Source organism: Phocoena phocoena, chromosome X (assembly GCF_963924675.1).
Source record: "Phocoena phocoena chromosome X, mPhoPho1.1, whole genome shotgun sequence".
Taxonomy (NCBI): domain Eukaryota; kingdom Metazoa; phylum Chordata; class Mammalia; order Artiodactyla; family Phocoenidae; genus Phocoena; species Phocoena phocoena.
The window spans coordinates 31,666,994-31,689,568 of record NC_089240.1 but is presented as its reverse complement, the minus strand read 5'-3'; the positions used below and the strand labels follow the sequence as shown (position 1 = coordinate 31,689,568).

The 22,575-nt window shown below is 36.6% G+C and overlaps 1 protein-coding gene across 1 annotated transcript in view; it reads right to left on the bottom strand.

The window, feature by feature from the left end:
• CFAP47 (cilia and flagella associated protein 47) overlaps positions 1 to 22,575 on the bottom strand; it is a 503,782-nt gene that overhangs the window by 393,192 nt on the left and 88,015 nt on the right. The window contains 7 exon segments of the mRNA XM_065900147.1: positions 1,775 to 1,846; positions 1,848 to 1,907; positions 3,179 to 3,301; positions 6,703 to 6,833; positions 17,913 to 18,143; positions 18,146 to 18,153; positions 18,453 to 18,669. Coding sequence (XP_065756219.1) covers positions 1,775 to 1,846; positions 1,848 to 1,907; positions 3,179 to 3,301; positions 6,703 to 6,833; positions 17,913 to 18,143; positions 18,146 to 18,153; positions 18,453 to 18,669 — 842 coding nt within the window.

Here is a 22,575-nt window from a genome sequence, read left to right as displayed (position 1 = left end):
GCATGGGTTGCAAACCTCTCCCGTGTACGCCCCCAGCCGACTGTATTTCTCCATCATAGTACTTATTACATTATCTTTTAATTTTGAGTTGTTTGCATCCCCCACCACATTGTACATTCTTAGAGACCAAGGACCCTAGTTACCTTGTTCAATTTTGCATTCCTAGCAACTGCAGCAGAGCCTAACACATATGTGCCCAGTAAGTACGCATGGAATGGATGAATAAAGGAATCTCATAATATACTGTTAAAAAGGTAAGCTTTGTAAAAACAGCATGGTTCTCTAAAATACAGTGGAAACTAATCTCAGTAAAACCTATATTTTAGTGGCTGTTTTTTATTTTTTCCAAAATAATATACAAAAATTCTGCCCAAATATCAGACCGTATACCACAATATACACTTTATAAACATCTTTCAATCTATACTTTTGTTTTTGTAATTTATTTGTTTTATTTATTTATTTTTGGCCGTGCTGGGTCTTCGTTGCTGTGCATGGGCCTTCTCTAGCTGTGGCGAGCAGGGGCTACTCTTCCTTGTGGTGCACGGGCTTCTCATCACGGTGGCCTCTCTTGTTGTGGGGCAGGGGCTCTAGGCGCATGGGCTTCAGTAGTTGTGGCACGTGGGATCTAGAGCGCAGGCTCAGTAGTTGTGGCGCACGGGCTTAGTTGCTCCGTGGCTTCTGGGATCTTCCCAGACCAGGGCTCGAACCCATGTCCCCTGCATTGACAGGCGGATTCGTAACCACTGCACCACCAGGGAAGCCCCCTATACTTCTTTATAAAAGTAAGATATAATTATTAGGTTGTTTATTTGGGGGCCAGGCAAATTGGTGTTTATTATATTAAGCTAAATATTATTTAAGAACTAATGATTATGGGAAATTGAAGGATAAAATGGAGGATATCTCTTAAGCCGTTCATTTTGATCTGATGATAGTGCACATATTACTTTTTTAATGTGAGTAAATGTACACAGTTGATCATCAAATTGAAGATTAAGAGCATTCCATTCCATGAGTTTATAATAAGTAAATTTACTACAGACTGGTCTTACATGTTTTATTCTGTTTAATGAACACTTAGAGAAGTCCCTAAAATCAAGGTAATACCTTTTCATTTACATAATTCCCAGAACATAAAATAGTAAAACATTTTATGTGTGCTATAAAATACAGATATTAACGTCATATACAATTTTCCTATAATTCCTATAGTCATTAAAGCTATTTAAAATTAGCATTCCAAAACTGATTATTTTTTCCTTAGGTATCTAATTAACACCATGGAAAAAACAATCCTTTGCTCTCTGACTAGTAAGGGCTTGTCACAAGTTAGAGATGCCAAATATTCCAAGTTCATGTGAAAAATGCCTCATATCAATGAAATGTATCCATTTCAACTTAGTAGAAACTTCCATTAGCAACTTTCACCAAAAACATTTTCTACAAATCCTCTTGCCAAGTTCTGCTAACCATTTTTACAACCGATGTATAAGTAAGGTTGTTTATTTTTTAGATTTCTAAAAACTGCACCTCTTTAGAGCTAACTCAATTAGAAATTTAGAACAGAAAAATAACAGAAATTTTTAAAATTACTCTTTAGTGTCATAATATTAAAACCCATCCCCATTAGAAGAAATCATTAAAATAAGCTTTCTAAGAATAAACATGTATATAACATTTTATAGAATTATACCTACTATTATAAATATCATAACCAAACAAATCCACAGACACATATATAAGGAGAAAACACACATATGCATAAACATACCTTTGCTCCTGTATCAAATTTTCCTGCTACAGTAGGAGTACAGGAGGTATTGAGAACAGTTAGCCCCCCCCAATGGAATGATTCCTTGTGATGGAACAACATCAATCACAGACAAAAGACTCTGGTCACAAACCTATAATCAAAAATTTGCAGAAATGTCACTTGTCCTTTAAAGTTATTGTTCCAAAGCTTTCATAGGAAAACTTCTAGACCAGTACATAGAGAGAGGACCTACAGGCACACAGCATGAGATGGTTTTGAAATAGATTTTCAAACACCAGACAAACAATTTGAACTTCAACAAGGATTTGCACCCCTAACCCAGCAAACAGAACTTTTAGCAATGGCATCTTCCAATTCAAACAGGACGATGAAGCTTATTATCTGAAGTGTTTTCAAGACTTTGCAAAACTTACAAGGAAATGATGAGATGTATCTGTTGGAGAGATGCCAAAATTCTAGATACTATTTTGATAGCCTGTCTTTTCCCTGATCCTAAAAAACTGAAAGCAAAGTTAGTGGGGAGGCAAGATGATAAAGTAACCTACTCTTCTTTATTATTTCCTTTATAGCCTAATGTCTAAGATATCATTTTGACCTTCAAAAAAGTAACTTACCAAAAGAGTTAAGGTGTGGTTTGTCAGAGGCCAATTTAGGCTTATCTATCATGCCTTAAGTCAGAATAATTTGAAGGGAAATTGGTTAACATATTTTAGGGGATGAGGGAACAAACAGACTTCAGAACTAATTCTGAAGCAACAGAGTAGAAAAGGGTATCCTCCTTTGCTTGTTTGGGCAGAAGACATGTAAATACAAGCTTGAAAGAAAGATCTCAAATGCTAACCTCTACTGTCACTATTAGGAGATGTTAATGTTTCTCAGTTAAAAAAAAAAACCTCTATTACCAATTTAAACACCACCCGCCCCACAATTTAAATCAGGAGTAACAACTATAAATAGAATATCTTTAGAATGGTCTTGATCTAGGTCCCAGTTGCTACCATAACAGTCTTGATGACATAGTGAAAACGAGGAAAAAAAGGAAAAGCATGTAATTAAATACTGAATGTAACATAAACACTGCATATTTTTTTAATGTTAGTTTTTTTGAAATCATCTTTTTTTCCCAATAAAACAAAATAACAGAAAGAAAGCAAAAGAGGGGTAAGAGGAGAAGGAAGGGAGAGATTAAGGAAGGAAGGGAGAGATAGAGACAAATTTTATGGGAAACTAAAAGGATAAAGTAGATGAAATGTATTCAGATAAATCTGATATGAAATACCTAAATATTAGCATTAGTCAATCTATAAAGACTAAAGTATTCATGGCATAGAACTCATGGCAATAAATAGTTCAAATTATAATGTGATCTGATCCAAGTAAGATTTCCAGATTCTACATTACCTTGAAATAAGCATGGTTTGGTCCTACATTGTGAAGAATGGCTTTTCTCCAAGTTGTTAAACCCTGAGGGCTATCACTGAAGAGTATCCTTGGCTCTAAAAGAATGACCTTGGTGTGACCAAGCTAATAAGAGGAAGAAAGGGAACATGAAATTGAAATAACAGTAAACATTTTTTTATCCCCCACCAGATAACTCAAACTTTTTCAGCTTCATAGAAGTTTCTAAAATACGAAGCGTTATCAGATTTTATGGTGTGCTTAAGAGAAAGGAAAAGAGTGGAATATTTACAATGTACTCCTAAACTGAGGAAGGCAGAGAGAGTAAGATAACTCTAAGGACGAAGTAAATCCATGACTGAGAATGATGTAGATTAGTCACTGAAGGGGATATTAGAGACCATCTGCCCCACTACATACAAGGTGTTACCATGTGCTACACAAAAGGAAAAAGTTCAAGGGTCATGTAAGTATGGGAAATAACATGCCAAGAGAGATTATCCAGGCATGTTTCTACTAGAAGTCTTCTCATAGGGCTTAGTATGCTGATAATGTACACTTTGCTTATCTGAGAATGGGGAGGTAGTACACTGTGATTCACAGAATTACCTAGGCACAGGACTCCCTCGCCCTGTCCTACACAAACCACTTCACAGAACTACAGCAACATAAAACACTTTTTGGAAACGTTGATATTATCCACCTCTCCCATTTTACAGGAAAGCAAACAATAACCAAGGTGAACTAGAACCCAAGATTTCTAATTCCTCATTCAGTGCTCTCTACAATAGACCCTACTATAAATAATACATATTATTTCTTATTGTCTTAGGAGATTTTAATACATTCATATAATTAGTTGAAGAACATGATTCGGATAACTGGAAAAATAAACTTTCAAACAAAGCTAACAAAAGATGAAATGGTCAAGTAAGTTCTTCATAATTAATGAAAAAACTTAAATGAACATTTTATTTAATTGTTTCACATTCCTCCTTCTTTACTTTCTTAAGAGTAACACTTCACTTACTCTTAAGTAAGTTCACTTAAACTCAAGGGCTTGAAAAATTGGCCAAAAATAATCTAGTTCAGTACACTGACATCTCAGAGTTTAATTCTTAACCAATCCTAGTGTAGGGAAAGTGGAAATCAAATTTTATGAGATGGTAATGGCAAAGGCTGTGGAGGCAGATCACTTTGGATATAAATTCCAATAGGGCATTTACTGCACGTGTGAACTTGTACTAGATAATTAACCATTCTAATGCTCCATTTCCTCACCCATCAATTGAGTTATTAATACATTCCTTATAGAGTTGCTGTACGGATTAAATGAGATAATACAAGAACGTCATTTTGCATCGTACCTGAGACACAATAATTAATAACTGATACCTTATGGTTATCAGGGGATAAGGTGGGGAGGGATGAATTGGGAGACTGGGACTGACATATACACACTACTATATATAAAACAGATAACTAATAAGAACCTGCTGCATAGTACAGGGAACTCTACTCAATACTCTGTAATGGCCTATATGGAAAAAGAATCTTAAAAAAAAAAGACTGGATACATGTATACATATAACTGATTCACTTTGCTGTACACCTGAAACTAATACAACATTGTAAATCAACTATACTCCAATAATTTTTTTTAAAAAAAATGATACTTATTATTAAACTAAGTCTACATTACTAAATTGCTCATCTTTTATTTGTTAGAAAAAATACACATGGGGTGAGTATATGAGCAAATTTATATTAGTAAACTTGTCAAACACAGTTATGTAAATAACAGTTAAAGAACTGTATACAGGGCTTCCCTAGTAGTGCAGTGGTTAAGAATCCACCTGCCAATGCAGGGGACACGGGTTTGAGCCCTGGTCCGGGAAGATCCCACATGCCGCGGAGCAAATAAGCCCGTGTGCCACAACTACTGAGCCTGTGATCTGGAGCCTGCAAGCCATAGCTGCTGAGCCCACGTGCCACAGCTACTGAAGCCCGTGTGCCTGGAGCCCGTGCTCCGCAACAAGGGAAGGCACTGCAATGAGAAGCCCACGCACTGCAGCAAAGAGTAGCCCCTGCTTGCTGCCACTAGAGAAAGCCCACACGCGACAACGAAGACCCAATGCAGCCAAAAATAAACAAACAAATTAATTAATTAAAAAAAAAAAAGAACTGTATACATATGTTCACCAAAAGACAGAGAATGTTAACAGAAGCACTATTACATTAGCCAAAAATCTGAAACAATCCAAACCCTCATCAGCTGTGTGATGGAAAACTGATTGTATAGTCTAACCAAATGGAATGCTATTCAGGAGTGAGAATGAATAATCTGTCACCACATGTATCAGCATAGATGCATCCCACAAACCTAATTATGAACAAAAGAAGACAGGCATAGAAGAGAACATATGGTGTGATGACATTTATATAACGTTTAAAACCAAAATTAATCTATGCCTTAGAAGTAACGATTGTGATGATCCTGGGAGGGACACATAGTGACTGGAAGTGTGGACTAGGGGGGTTCTTTTGTGATGCTAGTCATGTTCTGTTTCTTGATCAGGTTGATCTGGGTGTGAGTTACAAGGGTGTTACTAGTTTATAAAAAATAATTGAGTGATACATAGTTTATAATATGTGCACCTTTCTGTAGTATACTATACTTCAATACAAAGTTGTAAAAGGAATTAATAAGTGATTTAAACATAGTGAAAGCAGCAGCTTATTTCAAGCCTAGGGCAAAGGAAAGACCCTATTGATTTCTGACTGCCACTTGCCATCATAAAAGTGGATGGATCTCTTATATCTTAAGGCTATAAGCTTCTTCATAGCTAAAATATGTAAGAACATGATCATGGCCTGGAGACAGAGATGGGATTTAGTAAAACAGCATTGGGTTGTGTTAAATTACTAAAAACGTTGGGAAGGGAATTTGGTACACATGTAAAGCATATCCTTGGTAATTAAGAGCCATGAAGTTAAGGTCTTCTGGGTTCTACCACAGAAAGAAAGTTAAAATTACATATTGCAGCCTTCACTTTACTTACATTGTTATTATAAGTATATTCCATATGGAATATGGAAGAATTTTCTATATTTCCTTCCTATATAAATCACATGATCCATTTCATACTGAATTATTAATTACAACTAAATACGAAAAATGCAATAATATAATTTTCTCTAGTTTTCTTTGGCACTTATTAAAGAAATAATTTAATTTCAAGTGGCTCCCATGGTATTATAGTCTCTAATAACAATCTAGTATTGTCGGCACAAAAGTCTTGGATTTCTGAGTTAATTCTAGATAATACAACACATTTTTTAGCAAAGTCTTCATTTATGGTAGAGAAGTGGCTCCAAGAAGATGCTAAGACACTTTAGTTAACTAAGTATTACATGTAAAATCAGTTTTTACTAACATAGTATATATACGCAACTATATACGCATATGCATATTCAACCAATTTATAGCCCTCAAAATAAAAATAATATTCAAGGGAAATCATTACATGTGCAAGACATTTCAGTGTCAGCATGTTTCCTTCATTGATGTGAAGAATAAATTCTCCCCTTTCCGGAGAATCAAATCCCAGCTGCCATGTCACTTCACATTCCAATAGGGAGTATGGCTCAACAGTGCCTACAGAGAATTTAGAGAGAACAAGAAATTTACCACATTTTAACTATATTTATTTTTTAATATCCAAAATAAGAGATGGCATAAACATGTAATGACATTTTATAACAAATTATTTAAATTAAACAAAATACAGGGAATACCTTATGCTCCAACTTTAATAGGCAGATCAAAATATCTGACAAAAAGTATGCCAATATATAGCAAAAAATTTTTAATTTATCTATGAAGCAACACTCTAGGATTAGAGATAACTTTACATCTAGACAGTAGAAAACCATCTGCGATCCCTGATCAAATGTCCCCTCCACATTTCTCAACACTCTGAAACACACCGGACACTCATTCAGTTTCTGGAGGAAGGAATTATCATTACCAGAGGCTTTTTTTTGTTTGTTTTAATGTTCAAATCCCTAGAGATATAACTTCTGATGTAGCTATTAGCAATTAGCACGTTTCTATAATTCAAATGTATTTAGAACCCAGGAGGGTATAAGGCACATTTACTGTGAGGTGCTTTACCTGTTTAAATTCATCATCTCCTTTGGTCTAAGAAAATAATACTTGATGGAAAGAATGACTTAGAAGCTCTTCCCTCAGGAAGAGGGGATCATCTGAGATTCAAAGGCACAGGATACTGAACAGAGAGATGCGTGACCATCACAACAAACTTTGCCTTGAGTCAGGCTGACTCACACGCAACAGTAGTTTTCTCAACCTTGAAAAAGGTATAGTGCCTACCTCCTAGTTTTGCAGTGGCCACATAGGGAGATAACAACACACATAAAGGGATTAACATAGTGTGTAATGCCCAGAAAGCACCCAGTGTCAGATATTATTATTAATACTCTTGAATGCCAATACTATAGTTGGCACAATAATTTATAAAAAGAAGAGAAACTACTCGTGGAAGAGCTAACAGTCTAGTTGGGATCCATCAGAATTATATTTGTCTATAAGTAACAATAAGTCCTGTTACAGTGGGTTAGGTAGATACGAGTTTATTTATCTTATGCAATCAGAAGTCCATGGGCAGGTATTCCAGGGTTGCTTTAACAGGTTGACAATGCCTTGAAGGAGCAATGCTCCTAGCTTCCCACACTGCCATTCCTTATCATGTGGCCTTCCTCAGTGTGGAAAGATATCAAAGCACAGTCGTTAAAAACAGCACAAATTCTCCGGTCAGACTCCCTGGTTCAAATTTCAGCTCTGACACTTACTAGCTGAGACTTTGGACGATTTACTAAACCTATGTAACACAGATTCCTCATACATAAAGTGGGGATAACAACTGTTTCTTAGAGAATTGATAAAGGGAATAAATAAGCTAATATAAGCAGAAGTACTTCAAACAGTACCTGGCATATAGAAGGGGGATGAAGCTAAAAGAAATTTCTGTCCATATCTCATTGGCAAGAAAGGCTGGGGAAAAGAGATACGTAAATAAGAACATTGCTTCCCCAAACAAACTGAGGGTCCCATAAGGAAGGGGAATGGATATCAGATATGGGCTTAGTAACATCTACCACAACAGGAGATGGACATAAACAAATAACTGTAGGTGATGTAACAAATACACAATGGGAGTGGAAAAGAGGTTGGGTGGGAAGTTCTAAATTAGCCCAAGAAAGTGGAGGAAACTTCATCATAAGGAGATGGCATTTGAGTTGTGACTGAAGAATGAGCAGGAACTCTGCAGGAGGACAAAGTCTGCAGGAAATGTAGAAGTCAAGTGATGGTACTAGAAGTGAGTGATGTGTAGAGAAGACTGTGATGGGAAGTAACTCTGACAAAGAAGAGTCAATGCTATTTATAAAGACACCTAAGCTTTCAGAGAAGAGTTGAGAGCAGCACAAGGATTATAGATCCATGTTGAGAGGGTTAGCTTGAGGTCAATACTTTCCCTTCAACCAGCATGGCTATATATTTTTCTCCAGGAATATTATGTATATTGTGGGACAGGAGAAATAAGTTGGATGGCTGAATTGAGCATGGCTGGGATTGGCAGGGAAGGTACTACAAACGGCCAAGGAGTGACAGAATTGAGAAAGACAATGAGAGTGAACTGACTGAAGACAAGGCTGAGGACTGAGTGGACTCAAGAGTTCAGTATGGTTAAAGACAACAAGGATGAACACATAAGAAAACAAGCAGAAACATAAACAATATCTAATGAAAAAGTCATATGAGAAACCAATTCTATCTTAGAAAACATCAATCCACTCTTCCATTCTCCCCTTATAATATCCACTATCCAAATACAAATCCAAAATGTATCATGCCTCAGGAAAAAAGGACAATCACAACATAAAATTTAAATTATAACTCTTCATTTTAGTTTACAAAAAAATAGAGAGGGATATGATTAAATGCATTATGTAGGATGTAAAACCAATTCTAGGGGCAAAAAAATTTGCTACCCCAAAATGTGTCTCTTTGGCATGAGGATTAATTTAAGCTGATTATTATTATTATTATTTTTTATTGCGGTACACAGGCCTCTCACTGTTGTAGCCTCTCCCGCTGCGGAGCAACAGGCTCCAGACGTGCAGGCTCAACAGCCATGGCTCACGGGCCCAGCTGCTCCGCGGCATATGGGATCTTCCCGGACCGGGGCACGAACCCATGTCCCCTGCATCGGCAGGCGGACTCTCAACAACTGCGCCACCAGGGAAGCCCTAAGCTGATTATTTTTAAGAAACAGAAGAAGACTCAGGAAGTTTTTTCTTGTTACCTCTTCCTTAACTGCCTAAAAGAATTTAGATAAAGGGCTAGTTCCCAGAATAGAGCTATCACCAGAGATACATGCAAAGAATATGGGCTGGCTATCATAGGGGAGACTCAGCTGGGCGAAGAGATCAAGTCTACTCTGTGTACCATGACCCAGGAAACATCTGTTTACCAAACATTTGCTTTTCCATCTGCATGTGAATTCCCTTTCTCACCTTTGAAGCCCCAATCCACTACCCCCAACATCCTCTTTTGTCTTTAGCTGAAGATGACATTTAAGGTGAGGATTTGGCCACTCTGGCAAGTTATGGGGTTTTCCTGGGTCTGTCTCACGGATACATGTTATTAAACTTTTGTGTGATTTTCTCCTGTTAATCTGTCCCATGTCAGTTTAATTCTTATACCAACTAGAAGAACCTAAGGGTAGAAGAAAACTTCTTCTTTTCCAACACGATATAACAAAAGGGATGTAAGAAAAATAACTCAATAAAAAGATTTATACAGGAGACCTTCAAGATGGTGGAGGAGTAAGACGTGGAGATCACCTTCCTCCCCACAAATACATCAGAAATACATCTACATGTGGAACAACTCCTACAGAACACCTACTGAATGCTGGAAAAAGACCTCAGACCTCCCGAAAGTTATATATATATTTTTCCGTTTTCTCTTTTTGGGAGTATGTATACGTATGCTTAGTTGTGCAATTTTGTCTGTATAGCTTTGCTTTCACCATTTGTCCTAGGGGGCTGTCTGTCTGTGTTTTGTTTTTTTCCTTACTATAGTTTTTAGAGCTTGTTATCATTGGTGGATTTTTTTATTGGTTTGGTTGCTCTCCTCTTTCTTCTTCCTTTAATGACTTTTTAATTTTTTTTTTTTTTTATGCGGTACGCGGGCCTCTCACTGTTGTGGCCTCTCCTGTTGCAGAGCAACAGGCTCCAGACACGCAGGCTCAGCGTCCATGGCTCATGGGCCTAGTCACTCCGCGGCATGTGGGATCTTCCTGGACCGGGGCACAAACCCGTATCCCCTGCATCGGCAGGCGGACTCTCAACCACTGCGCCACCAGGGAAGCCCTGACTTTTTAATTTTTTAAAATATTTTCTTTTATTTTAATAACTTTATTTTATTTTATTCCTTCTTTCTTTCTTTCTTTTTTTCTCCTCCCTTTTCTTCTGAGCTGTGTGGCTGACAGGGTCTTGGTGTTCCGGCCGGGTGTCAGGCCTGTGCCTCTGAGGAGGGAGAGCCAAGTTCAGGACACTGGTTCACCAAAGACCTCCCAGCTCCACAAAATATCAAATGGCTAAAGCTCTCCCAGAGATCTCCATCTCAAGGCTAAGACCCAGCTCCACTCAACAAACAGCAAGCTACAGTACTGGACACCCTATGCCAAACAACTAGCAAGACAGAACAAAACCACACCCAATACCAGAGAAGCTGCTTAAAGTCATAATAAGGTCAGAGATACCCCAAAACACACCACCAGATGTGGTCCTGCCCACCACAAAGACAAGATCCAGCCTCATCCACCAGAACGTAGGCATCAGTCCCCTCCAGCAGTAAGCCTACACAACCTACTGACCCAACCTTAGCCACTGGGGGCAAACACCAAAAACAAAGGGAACAAAGAACCTGCAGCCCGTGAAAAGGAGACCCCAAACACAGTAAGTTAAGCAAAATGAGGAGACAGAGAAACACACAGCAGATGAAGGAGCAAGGTAAAAACTCAACAGACTAAACAAATGAAGAGAAAATAGGCAGTCTACCTGAAAAAGAATTTACAGTAATGATAGTAAAGATGATCCACAATCTTGGAAATAGAATGGAGAAAATACAAGAAACGCTTAACAAGGACCTAGAAGAACTAAAGAGCAAACAACAATGATGAACAACATAATAAACAAAATTTAAAATTCTCTAGAAGGAATCAATAGCAGAATAACTGAGACAGAACAGTTAAGTGACCTGGAAGATAAAATAGTGGAAATAACTACTGCAGAGCAGAATAAAGAAAAAAGAATGAAAAGAACTGAGGACAGTCTCAGAGACCTCTCAGACAACATTAAATGCACCAACATTCGAATTATAGGGGTTCCCAAAAAAGAAGAGAAAAAGAAAGGGACTGAGAAAACATTTGAAGAGATTATAGTTGAAAACTTCCCTAATATGGGAAAAGAAATAGTTAATCAAGTCCAGAAAGCACAGAGAATCCCATACAGGGTAAAACCAAGGAGAAATACACCAAGACATATATTAATCAAACTGTCAAAAATTAAATACAAAGAAAACATATTAAAAGCAGCAAGGGAAAAACAACAAATAACACACAAGGGAACCCCCAGAAGGTTAACAGCTGATCTTTCAGCAGAAACTCTGCAAGCCAGAAGGGACTGGCAGGACATATTTAAAGTGATGGAGGACAAAAACCTGCAACCAAGATTACTCTACCCAGCAAGGATCTCATTCAGATTTGATGGAGAAATTAAAACCTTTACAGACAAGCAAAAGCTGAGAGAGTTCAGCACCACCAAACCAGCTTTACAACAAATGCTAAAGGAACTTCTCTAGGCAGGAAACACAAGACAGGAAAAGATCAAAAATAACAAACACAAAATAATTAAGAAAATGGTAACAGGAATATACATATTGATAAATACCTTAAATGTAAATGTATTAAATGCTCCAACCAAAAGACACAGACTGGCTGAATGCATATAAAAACAAGACCCGTATATACACTGTCTAAAAAAGACCCACTTCAGACCTAGGGACACATACAGACTGAAAGTGAGGGGATGGAAAAAGATACTCCATGCAAATGGAAATGAAAAGAAAGCTGGAGTAGCAATTCTCATATTAGACAAAATGGACTTTAAAATTAAGACTATTACAAGAGACAAAGAAGGACACTACATAATGATCAAGGGATAAATCCAAGAAGATGATATAACAATTGTAAATATTTATACACCCAACATAGGAGCACCTCAATACACAAGGCAAATGCTAACAGCCACAAAAGGGGAAATCGACAGTAACACAATCATAGTAGGGGACTTTAACACCCCACTTTCACCAAAGGACATATCATCCAAAATGAAAATAAATAAGGAAACACAAGCTTTAAATGACACATTAAACAAGATGGACTTAATTGATATTAATAGGACATTCCATTCAAAAACAACATAATACAATTTCTTCTCAAATGCTCATGGAGCGTTCTCCAGGATAGATCATATATTGGGTCGCAAATCAAGCCCTGGTAAATTTAAGAAAACTGAAATCGAATCAAGTATCTTTTCGGACCACAATGCTATGAGACTAAATATCTATTACAGGAAAAAAACCTGTAACAAATACAAACACATGGAGGCTAAACAATACACTACTAAATAACCAAGAGATTACTGAAGAAATCAAAGAGGAAATCAAAAAATACCTAGAAACAAATGACAATGAAAACATGACAACCCAAAACCTATGGGATGCAGCAAAAGCAGTTCTAAGAGAGAAGTTAATAGCAATACAATACTACCTCAAGAAATAAGAAACATCTCAAAAAAACAACCTAACCTTACAGCTAAAGCAATTAGAGAAAGAAGAACAATAAAGCCCCAAAGTTAGCAGAAGGAAAGAAATCATAAAGATCAGATCAGAGAGAAATGAAGGAAACAATAGCAAAGATCAATAAAACTAAAAGCTGGTTCTTTGAGAAGATGAACAAAATTGATAAACCATTAGCCACACTCATCAAGAAAAAAAGGGAAAAGACTCAAATCAATAGAACTAGAAAATAAAAAGAAATAACAACTGACACTGCAGAAATACAAAGGGTCATGAGAGATTACAACAAGCAACTATATGCCAATAAAATGGACAACCTGGAAGAAATGGACAAATTCTTAGAAGAACACAATCTTCCAAGACTGAACCAGGAAGAAAGAGAAAATATAAACAGACCAATCACAAGAACTGAAACTGAGACTGTGATTAAAAATCTTCTAGCAAACAAAAGCCCAGGAGCAGATGGCTTCACAGGCGAATTCTATCAAACATTTAGAGAAGACCTAATACCCATCCTTCTCAAACTGTTCCAAAATATACCAGAGGTAGGAACACTCCCAAACTCATTCTACAAGGCCACCATCACCCTGATACCAAAACCAGAAAAAGATGTCACAAAGAAAGAAAACTACAGGCCAATATCACTGATGAACATAGATGCAAAAATCCTCCTCAAAATACGAGCAAACAGAATTCAACAGCACATTAAAAGGATCATACACCATGAACAAGTGGGCTTTATCCCAGGAATGCAAGGATTCTTCAATATACACAAATCAATCAATGTGATACACCATATTAACAAACTGAAGGAGAAAAAGCATATGATCATCTCAATAGATGCAGAGAAAGTTTTGACAAAATTAACACCCATTTATGATAAAAACCCTGAAGAAAGTAGGCATACAGGGAACTTTCCTCAACATTATAAAGGGCATATATGACAAACCCACAGCCAACATCGTCCTCAATGGTGAAAAATTGAAACCACTTCCTCTAAGATCAGGAACAAGACAAGGCTTCCCACTCTCACCACTAGTATTCAACACAGTTTTGGAAGTTTTAGCCACAGCAATCAGAGAAGAAAAAGAAATAAAAGGAATCCAAATTGGAAAAGAAGAAGTAAAGCTTTCACTGTTTGCAGATGACATGATACTATACATAGAGAATCCTAAAGATGCTACCAGAAAACAACTAGAGCTAATCAATGAATTTGGTAAAGTAGCAGGATACAAAATTAATGCACAGAAATCTCTGGCATTCCTATACACTAGTGATGAAAAATCTGAAAGAGAAATTAGGGAAACACTCCGATTTACCACTGCAACAAAAAGAATAAAATATCTAGGAATAAACCTACCTGAGGAGACAAAAGACCTGTATGCAGAAAATTATAAGACACTGATCTAAGAAATTAAAGATGATGCAAACAGATGGAGACATACACCATGTTCTTGGATTGGAAGAATCAACTGTGTGAAAATGACTATACTACCCAAAGCAATCTACAGATTCAATGCAATCTCTATCAAACTACGTATGGCATTTTCCACAGAACTAGATCAAAATATTTCACAATTTGTTTGGAAACACAAAAGACCTCAAATAGCCAAAGCAATCTTGAGAAAGAAAAACGGAGCTGGAGGAATCAGGCTCCCTGACTTCAGACTATACTACAAAGCTACAGTAATCAAGACAGTATGGTACTGACACAAAAACAGAAATATAGATCAATGGAACAGGATAGAAAGCCCAGAGATAAACCCATGCACATATGGTCACCTTATTTTTGATAAAGGAGGCAGGAATGGACAGTGGAGAAAAGACAGCCTCTTCAATAAGTGGTGCCGGGAAAACTGGACAGCTACATGTAATAGAATGAAATTAGAACATGCCCTAATGCCATACACAAAAATAAACTCAAAATGGATTAAAGACCTAAATTTAAGGCCAGACACTATCAAACTCTTAGAGGAAAACATAGGCAGAACACTCTATGACATACATCACAGCAAGATCCTTTTTGACCCACCTCCTAGAGAAATGGAAATACAAATAAACAAATGGGACCTAATGAAAATTAAAAACTTTTGCACAGCAAAGGAAACCAGAAGCAAGACAAAAAGACAACCCTCAGAAAGGGAGAAAATATTTGCAAATGAATCAATAGACAAAGGATTCATCTCCAACATTTATAAGCAGCTCATGCAGCTCAATATCAAAAAAACAAATAACCCAATCCAAAAATGGGCAGAAGACCTAAACAGACATTTCTCCAAAGAAGATATACAGCCTGCCAACAAACACATAAAAGGATGCTCAACATCACTAGTCATTAGAGAAATGCAAATCAAAACTACAATGAGGTACCACCTCACACCGGTCAGAATGGCCATCATCAAAAAATCTACAAACAATAAATGCTGGAGAGGGTGTGGAGAAAAAGGAATCCTCTTGCACTGTTGGTGGGAATGTAAATTGATACAGCCACTATGGAGAAAAGTATGGAGGTTCCTTAAAAAACTAAAAATAGAACTACCATACGACCCAGCAATCCCACTACTGGGAATATACCCTGAGAAAACCATAATTCAGAAAGAGTCAGGGACCACAATGTTCATTGCAGCTCTATTTACAATAGCCAGGACATGGAAGCAACCTAAGTGTCCACTGACAGATGAATGGATAAAGAAGATGTGGTACATATATTTAATGGAATATTACTCAGCCATAAAAAGAAATGAAATTGAGTTATTTGTAGTGAGGTGGATGGACCTAGCGTTTGTCATACAGAGTGAAGTGAGTCCCAAAGAGAAAAACAAATACCATAAGCTAACACATATATATGGAATCTATGAAAAATAAAATAAAAATGGTTCTGAAGAACCTAAGGGGAGGACAGAAATAAAGACGCAGACGTAGAGAATGGACTTCAGGGCTTGGGGAGGGGGAAGGGTAAGCTGGGACGAAGTGAGAGAGCATTGACATATATATACACTACCAAATGTAAAATAGATAGCTAGTGGGAAGCAGCCACATAGCACAGGGAGATCAGCTCCATACTTTGTGACCACCTAGAGGGGTGCGATAGTGAGGGTGGGAGGGAGACGCAACAGGGAGGCGATGTGGGGATATATGTATATGTATAGCTGATTCACTTTGTTATAAAGCAGAAACTAACACACCATTGTAAAGCAATTATACTCCAAAAAAGATGTTAAAAGAAAAAGATTTTTACAAAGAGGCAAAAACAAAAGTGAGTAATTATTATATGAATATTCTGAGCAGCAGAAGGAAAATGACATTAGAGAAATCTAGGTATATAATATAAATTATGCATACTTTCCTCAATGCTATATCAAATAGATTCAAGTATTGTATCATTTGTGTTCTAAAAAAATTAAAAGTACTTAAAGGATGGGCTTCCCTGGTGGCGCAGTGGTTGAGAGTCCGCCTGCCAATGCAGGGGTCACAGGTTCATGCCCCGGTTCAGGGGGATCCCACGTGCCGCGGAGCAGCTGGGCCCGTGAGCCACGGCCGCTGAGCCTGCGCGTCCGGAGCCTGTGCTCCACAACGGGAGAGGCCACAACAGTGAGAGGCCCGCATACCGCAAAAAAAAAAAAAAAAAAAAAAAAAAAAAGTACTTAAAGTACTAATGGCATTCATATTAACACTGTATTCGGAATTAAATGTCTTTGTGTTTTTTGCTTTGATTTAAAAAAATGTAAGAGGTGTTATGAGCAACCCAAAGAAAAGAAAAGTAAATACTAAAATCTCCCTGTAAAAAATAGAGTACTGAAAACCATGAGAAGTTTATAACATTGTAATTCCACTTTTGACAAATGAAGCATTTTCATGGCATTTCCATGGCAGCCACAAGGGGGAAGCCCAGCCACTCAACACTGGCTAGGATGCAGAAATACAAGGAAAAGTACCTGTGCACTGTGCTTTTCTGACACCCTTAGTGTCATATCACGTGCTTGATCAGAACCTATAGCTGGAATGCAGATAATGTAACTACAACTGATACCTCCTGTTCAAGAAAACTGGAGAAGGTTTATCTAGAATCTCTGAAATCTGCAGAAATATTTTCTTTTTCTTCTCTGATCATTTACTCCACTTCTTTCTAGTTTGGGGCGGGACCCAGTATTTTCAGTATTAATAACAACAAAAAAGAGCTTGGTCAAATGAATCTGCTAAATATTGATAGAAGTATACCTCAAATGCTTAATAAATTATAATCTGGGATTGTGCTAAATCTATCCAGATTAATAAAACGATTAAATATGGTTATATCAATGATCTCCAGGCATAATAAGGGGACAGTCCTCCACTTCCACTTGTTAAATTTGTCAACATCTCCACCTATATCTGCACTAAAATTAAGTGAACTTAAATTAATACTCGAGCTTGTTTATAACACTCCCTGGTACCAACACTGGCAGAGTTATATAGAAGTCACGATTTGGAAATGACTGATAGTCACAGGAAAAGCACCTAAGGCAAGAATTCAATGAACCAGGACTCCTCTGTGACCTGAAGTATAGTCTACTTAGATCGCAAATGAAGACTATCTCTAAATTAGAGATAAAGAGGGAGGGAGGGGGAGAGGAAGGGAAGGACATAGGGAAGGAAGGAGGGAAGGAATGTCCCATTGTCCCAAGACCATTTGTGATTTACTTCTACGTTCTTATCACAGTTATACAGTACACACTCCAGATATGATTAATGCCTGAATACATGAATAAATGAATGTCTAAATCAAACAACAGAATAAACTACTACCTTTAGCTGGACGAATGAAAAATGCCATCCCTTTTCCTGTATTTATCAGTTGCCATTCAAATTTGACAAAATAATTCTGATGATTATACAACCTAACCATCCCCCTAAAACATGTTTTCACCAAGAAGCCTTGTGGTCTCAGTACTAGCTCATTAGCAGATAGCTCAAGTTTTACTGGCAAGACAACTGCCATCACTAGGATGTGCCCACCAGGCATATTGTTCACTGACAGGTGAAAGACCTGTAACACAGCAAAGGCATCCAAATTTAACTAACACCTCTTAACTGAATGGTAGAATTCAGTTACATGTAAAATGTATATATTATTGATTGACATCAACAATTCTTAGTAAACAATATCAAAATAATTATGAAAGGTAATTAGACTACCATTGAAATATGAATCTACAAATCTACAAATTGCTGCACATATAGTTTCTATGTTTGGGGACCAAACATAATATATACTACAATAATTGGGGTAAATATACAAAACGACATTTTGATTCTAGCAAACAGAAATTTGAAAATAAATCTTACTTCCAAAATTTTCCAATGGTGGGAGATTCAAATATCACTGAAACAGAAGTACTAGCTGTAGGTGGAATCACATATGAAAATTGGTTGGTTTTCCGAAGTTCTTGCAAATTGACATCTAACTGGATCAAAATATGAATAGGTAGCATATTAATAACATGTAGTAGACGAGTATTTGTTGAGTTCACACAAACATCACCAAAGTTAAGGACAGAGAGCCCTAAAAAAATGAACAGTTACTAAGCTTAATGTTGACCAATGTGTTCATTGACTTAGGTTTTCATACTATATGCTGATCGATTAATTTGTTAAAAATAGTACTTAAAATAGTTACTATATATCAGAAATTATTAACAGAGCTTTTTATCTAAATGTCCATAATTTGAGGTGAGTGGCCAAAATTCAATACATATTGTGATTATATGGAAAATTTCATGACAAAATTATTAGCACTAATTATAACTCAGTACATGAATTTGCATACTCCTACACCCTCTCCACTCCCATAAATGCATTTATGTTCACTTATCCAGAACTTACAGAAATTGGTAACTTCCCATGACTCACTGTTTAAATTTTCCCCTTTAAATGCCAGAAGTTTTTATATCATAACAATCTTAATTATGTCTTATCCTGCTTTTTTAACAGCTTAATTTAATTTTAACTGGTATACAGCAAACTGTACATGTTTAAAGTACAGAATTTCATAAGCATTGACATACGTATACACCTGAATACAGGTGAAATACCTGAAACGATCACCACAATGAAGAGAGTGAACATCCATCACTCCAAAAAATATACTTGGCCCCTTTATAGTTTCTCCTTACCACCATCCTCTGTATTCCCCCTTTCCAGACAACCACTCATCTGCTTTATGTCATTATAGATCAGTTTGCTTTTTCTAGACTTTAATATGAGTGGAATAATATAGCATGTATGGTTTTTCTCTGATTTCTTTCACTCAGCAAACTCTCTAGAGATCCATTTAAGATGTTTCGTGTGTCAACAGTCCATTCCTTTATATTACTAAGTAGTAGTCTATTATAGGTGAATGTTTATGTATCACCTGTTAACACTTCGATTCTTCCCAGGTATGGCCTGTTAAAATTAAGGATGCTAAAACATTTGCGAACAAGTATTTGTTTGAAAATATGCCCTCATTTCTTTTGGATAAATATCTAGGAGTATAATGGATGGGTAATATGGTACATGTGTGTTTAAATGTTTAAGAAACTGCCAAACTGCTTTAGAGTGGTTGTATAACTTCATAGTCCCACTAGCAGTGTACAAGAGTCCCAGTTTCCTCACATCTTCAGCAATAATTGAAATGGTAAGTTTTTCAGCCATTTTAATAGATTTATAGCAGTATCTCATTGTGGTGTTATTTTGTGTTTCCCTTACAATGAACAATGTTGTGCATCTTTCCATGTGCTTATTTGTCATTATATCTTCTATAAGGAAGGAAGCACATGGCTTATGATCTATTTTGATTTAGTTTTGGCACATGATGTAACTAGCACTACTTTTTTTTTTTTTAATCACAGCCATACTAACACATGTGACGTGGTATCTCATTGTGGTTTTGATTTGCAGTTCACTAATGACTAATGATATTGAGCATCTTTTCATGTGCTTACAGAGCATTTTTATGTCTTCTATAAAGAATAGAAATGTCTATTCAAGTCTTGTGCATTTTTAATTGTGTTTCTTGTTGAGTTGTAGGAGTTCTTTATACATCCTGGATATTAATCACTTATCAAATATATTATTTGCAAATATTTTTTCACATTACGAAGGTTGTCTTTTCACTCTATTGATTGTGTTCTTTGATGCACAAAAAAGTTTTTCATTTTGATGAAATCTGGTTTATTTTTTCCTTTGTTGCCTATGCTTTTGGTGTCATATCCAAGAAATCATTGCCAAACCCAATGCCATGAAAAATTTCACCTGTTTTCTTCCAAGAGTTTTATAGTTTTAGCTCTTAAGTTTAGATCTTTGATCCATATTGAGTTAATTTTTGTATATGGTCACATTCGTTTTTTGTTTTTTGTTTTTGTTTTTAACGTCTTTATTGGAGTATAATTGCATTACAATGGTGTGTTCGTTTCTGCTTTATAACAAAGTGAATCAGTTATACATATACATATGTTCCCATATCTCTTCCCTCTTGCATCTCCCTCCCTCCCACCCTTCCTATCCCACCTCTCTAGGTGGTCACACACACCACCTACCTGATCTCCCTGTGCTATGCGGCTGCTTCCCACTAGCTATCTATTTTACATTTAGTAGTGTATATATGTCCATGCCACTCTCTCACTTTGTCACAGCTTGCCCTTCCCCCTCCCCATATCCTCAAGTCCATTCTCTAGTAGGTCTGTAGCATTACTTATTGAAAAGACTATGCTTTCTGCACCTTTTTGAACCTCATTGCCTTTTACCTTAGTCAAAATTCATTTGTCCTATATATATAGGTCTATTTCTGAACCTTACTTATGTTTCATTGTTCTATATTTATGCCAATAACATACAGTTTGGTTTACTATAGCTTTAAAATAAATCTTGAAATTAAGCAGTGTTTTATCTCCAACATGTTTTCCTTTTTCAAAACTGTTTTGACTATTCTAATTACACTGCATTTCCACATGAATTTTAAAATGAGCCTGTCAATTTCTACAAAAGATCCTGATGGAATTTTGGTTGGAACTGTGGTGAATCTGTAGATTATATGGATCGTTTTTGCATATCTTCTATGACTCTGCATAACTTTTTTTTTTTACATCTTTATTGGAGTATAATTGCTCTGCATAACTTTTTGAATAAATGGAATACAGGTACAATAACTGTTTTAGTGTCATTGTCTGATAATTCTAACCTATGTATCAGTATTAATCAGATTTAACTGATTAATAATTCTCTTTATTATGGGTTGTATTTTCCTGCTTCTTATGTATTGTAATCTTTGTTTGGATGTCAATATAGTAAATTTTACCTCATTAGGTACTGGATATTTTTTCATATTCCTATAATATTCTTGAGCTCTGCTCTGGAAGGAAGTTACCTCAAAACAGACTGGTCCCTCCAGATCTTTCTTTTATGAATGTTACCCGGGTCCAGAGCCGTGCTCTAAATAGTAATAAATATTCTCCACTACTGAGGCAAGAACTTCCTGAGTACTCTGCCTCAATGTCCCATGAATTATGAGGTTTCAGTACTGGTTGAGGCAAGCAATACAGAGGTGAGCCAGAAATATTAAGACAGAGATACAAGAACAAGACAGACAAAGTGGGTCTAATAAGATCCTATTTATACCTAGAATAACCAAAGCAATCCTGAAAAAGAAGAGCAAATTTGGAGGACTTGCACTTACTGATTTCAAAACTTACCATAAAGCTACTTATCGATGGTATAGAATTGTCATTGGGATAGAAATACATATCAATGGAACAGAATTAAGAATCCAGAAACAAACCCTGACACATTTGGTCATTTGATTTTCTACAAAGGTGTCAAGGCAATTCAGTGAGAAATGATAGTATTTTCAACAAATGGTGCTAGGACCATTGAATATCCATATATTATAATATGAATTTAGACTCAACTCATACCATAAACAAAAATTTTTAAAACATAAAAAGGAATTGTAGGGGCTTCCCTGGTGGCTCAGTGGTTGAGAGTCCGCCTGCCAATGCAGGGGACATGGGTTCGTGCCCCGGTCCGGGAGGATCCCACATGCTGCGGAGCGGCTGTGCCCGTGAGCCATGGCCGCTGAGCCTACAGGTCCGGAGCCTGAGCTCTGCAACGGGAGAGGCCACAACAGTGAGAGGTCCGCGTACCACAAAAAAAAAAAAAAAAAAAAAGGAACTGTAGTCCTAAACATAAGATCTAAAAATATAAACTGTTTAAAAGAAAATAGGAGAAAATATTTGTGACCTTGAGCTAGCTAAAGATTGTTGGGCATGATATCAAAAGCATGATCTATAAAAGTAAAAAATTTAGTAAATTCAATTTCATTTAAATTAAAAAATTCTGTGCTTTAAACAACATTATTAAGAATATGAAAAGAAAAAAAAGCCACAGACTTAGGGAAAATATTTGGAAATCATATATCTGACAAAAAACTTGT